We start from the raw sequence: 3,722 nt of genomic DNA, 5'->3' as shown, positions 1-3,722 counted from the left end.
CTATTTATTTAAATAATGTAAGTGGCAACCCACGACACGAACTGAGGACGAATTGGAGAACAATCATAAATGCACAAATGTACACTGCAAAAATTGTTTAATACATTTATAACTCAGTAATCAAGTAACTAATTACACCTATTGTTTCCTCTCGAAGAAGACGAGGAAATATATTTTTCAGAGAAAAACTACTTAATTTACTACCTTAATTATTTATTTGTCAAATTAGGTAGTGTTTATTTTTGTTTGAAGTCAATGTCGAGTTTCTGGATTTCTGGAATACTCTGTAATTGGTTTCTATGTTTTTTTTTAGAGTTTTAGTTAATAAGTGTAGAAAAAAATGTCAATAATAATAAATTGTAATGAGTTTTGAGGGCTCAGGGCTTATTTCTATTAAACTGTAACTGTATCCTCTAACGCCTAAATTCACATGATTCACATCGCGGTGAGAGCATTTTCTTATACATACGGGATACATAATATAATGCACACTGATGCACATAGTAGGGCTAAAAAACACAGGTACAGATAAGTTTTTCCTCTTTTCAAGCAGTTTGGAGTGGGTAAAAATATTGAAGTGAAAACCGGCGAAATGCCAAAACGAGCTAAATCATCGTCAATGGAGACATGTCGGATTTGTTTGTGTGATAATGGTGTTATGACAGATATATTCACCACTGAATTACGTGGAATGATCAAGGAACTCGCCGAAAGTACCTCCATTAATGTAGTGTTTATTTCTAATAATTTATCAATTTTTGGTTATGGTAGACTAAGAGTTTGATTGATTAAATCAAATAATTATTATTCGTTTCAGATTGATGAAAATGAGGGATATCCAAGAAGTATTTGTCATGTTTGTCTTTACAAACTTGACATGTGGTGTGATTTCAAAGCACAATTTTTGCGAAGCAATAGGATCCTTGTGCAGCAATTAGAAGGCTCTGAATTATCAGATCATATTGTAAGTTCACGCCAATTAACATTTCTGACCTAAAAGTTAATTGGCTGGAGCAATTATTGATGAAAAAGATGATTATGGATACTCTATATCTGACTCATTTTTCTAACCCCAAATGTTACTACTGCTTGCAATAATTATTATTTGTCACGGTCACTGCTTGAAATATTATGAACGTAATGTGTAATCAGTGTGGAAAAAGGCCTTCAATACGTAAATGTTCTTTTGAAAAGATTTTAAGACGGAAAGATATTTTCAAGTCTTTGGTAATCAAACCTGTTCGTAGAATATAGATGATTGTTGTTTAATTGGACGAGTTTATATCGAATTATGAGAGCACTCCAGTTTTTCTAGTGAAGTGAGCATAATGGAAAGAGTTTTGTAGGTAAATTTGAACGGTTTGTTTTGTTTTTCGATATTCAATGTAATACTTTGGAGATATGTGTAACTAAGGACGAGCTCAGTGAATATGACTCAAATTCTAGAAGGATGATTAAAATAATTCAAAAAGTCTGAGAATGTCATGAAACCTTCAGGTCATTATGAGAGGAGAGTGATGAAACGTAGAAAATCGTGTTTTAAATTAATGAATAGTTTTAAAACAAAGACGCGACATCGTCCTCACGTTTCAACGCATTATTGCAGAGATGATTTTTGAATATCCAATTGCGTCGCCCGCCATTAGAAAAATCATTTTTATATCCATGAATTTTACGGTTTACCTCGTCTCACTGGAGTTTGTTTAAATAATTTTTTTAGTTAGTTCAGTTAGTTCCTTATTCTCTGCATCGTTTATGTTTTTTTTTCGACAGAAAAAAATGCGACCAGGAGCATCCTTGAGGATGTCGCCCGTTAAATTGGACGACAATCCGATAAAAATGGAAATCTCCCCAGAGCCTTCTGAAAATCTTTTGGACTCTCTGCCCACTCCTCCAGGAATGCTGGAGAGTGCATCGGAGACCAACTCCCAACGAATGCCAAGTCCAACCTTAAAACCTCGGTCCTCCAATGGTAGACGAACGTCTGAGCAGCGTTTAGCCTCTACTCAACGTTGGGAAGCTCGTAAAAAGGCTCTCTTAGCAGCCACCGGTGAGAATGATTCAGATACAGACTCAATGGCATCAGACGACAATCAGCTATCTCCAATTCAGAAAGCAAGGGCTAAGAACAATGCGGAGAAGGAAGCAGAGAGACAGAGACGAGTAAGTAAAGCATGCCACAATCTTCAACAAGAAGGATCCCTGGAGATCAGTGCAACCGACACCTATCTTCAAAAATCTTCAGAAGATAATAGTCAAATAAAACTACTTGACAAAACCGAAGACTTTGTACCACAATCCGTCCAATCTGAAATCATGATGAGAGATGCAACATATGTGGTAACTTCCACACTAATGTTAACAGATCCCTCGGCCAATCAGAACCATTTAATGAAAGAAAAAGGATCAGAAGATCTACCAAATTATCAAAACACTGATATTATGGATGCGGTTAAATTGAAACGTGTCAGTCCACTATTAAAAACCACTCAGAATGATAAAAAATTGATTGAGAGATGTTTGAACATTGAAGTGGAAGGAACAGAATTGCCAACACTTCAGAAAGTTCAAACGGAGTTGGCTAAATTTATTGAAATGGAGGTAAAACAAAAATTGATGAACAATACTCCAATAGAGGAGAAGATTGAATCAAAGCCTTTAGATAGTGGACGTACTCTGGAGCAGAAGTTGAAAAACTTGATTGAAAGAACTCTTAAGAAAAATATTGAAAATTCTAGAATGAAACGTGTACCCATGAGCAAAATAACAGCAGGTGATCGAATGAACAAGACTTTTTCTTCGCACTTCATCAAAGCTGCTATGAAATCTCCATTGTTTCAACCTAAAGTTTTGCTGAGGCGAGTTGCAATACCCACGGTAGAAAAACGCCAGAATTCTCCGAGAAAAGTGAAAGAAAAAGTTCGCAAAACTCCGGAATTTCTTTTTGATGATACTAAACTTTTGGTAACGCCATCTCGAAAAACTTACTCCGTGAAAAGTTCTCACACTCCCAATATATTGAAGTGCTCTCGAACTGACTCAACAGCAAGTATAAAGCCTGATGATTCAATCAAAACCCCTGAGAATCTCGATTTGCATATCGATAATCACATATGTGGAATATGTGGTGCTATTTTTTCATCAAAAGCTGAAATGGAGACTCACCATGAGTGCCATACATCCACCCCTAGTTCTGAGGTGAAGCATAAGATGATGAGATGTAAAAGATGCCAAGAAATTGTTGAAGCAAAATTCGTTAAAACTCACGTTTGCAAAACAAGTAAATACAAGTGCGAAATTTGTAATCAAGTTTTTAAGATTCAGAGTGCATTAGATGAGCATTTGCAAGAGCATAATGATCATCAAGTGGACCCCCATATTTATCCTGATCATTCACTTCCTATATCACAATCGGCTCCAGCTGTTGTAAACCTTGATGGAGGGAATCAGGGAGCTTATTCTTGTTTCATTTGCGACAAGAATTTTACGAATGCAGACGTTCTGAAGGATCACATTCAGACACATTGTGACAACATGAGTGAGGGCGAACAGGCACAGAGTGAAAGGGTGTACCAGTGTGCAATATGTGGTGAGATCATGGATTCTGAATCTACCCTGGAAAATCATGTGGAGAAACATTTGTACGACGATGAGGATGATAATCCCAATTTGATTAATATCGAGGGACTTATTCAGGTGCAAATAGATAAACATATGCATAC

At 36.2% G+C, this 3,722-nt stretch overlaps 1 protein-coding gene across 1 annotated transcript in view; it reads left to right on the top strand.

Annotated features, from left to right (window-relative positions):
* The first annotated feature begins 431 nt into the window (after positions 1-431).
* The window catches only part of LOC105265183 (uncharacterized), a 4,522-nt gene continuing 1,231 nt past the window's right edge, over positions 432-3,722 (top strand). Inside the window, exons 1-3 of the mRNA XM_011302554.1 lie at positions 432-727; positions 818-964; positions 1,774-3,716. Coding sequence (XP_011300856.1) covers positions 593-727; positions 818-964; positions 1,774-3,716 — 2,225 coding nt within the window. The 5' untranslated portion in view covers positions 432-592. The remainder of the gene's footprint in view (positions 728-817; positions 965-1,773; positions 3,717-3,722) is intronic.

This window comes from Fopius arisanus, unplaced genomic scaffold (assembly GCF_000806365.1).
Source record: "Fopius arisanus strain USDA-PBARC FA_bdor unplaced genomic scaffold, ASM80636v1 scaffold00001, whole genome shotgun sequence".
NCBI classification, from domain to species: Eukaryota; Metazoa; Arthropoda; class Insecta; order Hymenoptera; family Braconidae; genus Fopius; species Fopius arisanus.
The sequence above is the reverse complement of the archived record's forward strand: the minus strand, read 5'-3'. Positions and strand labels throughout refer to the sequence as shown.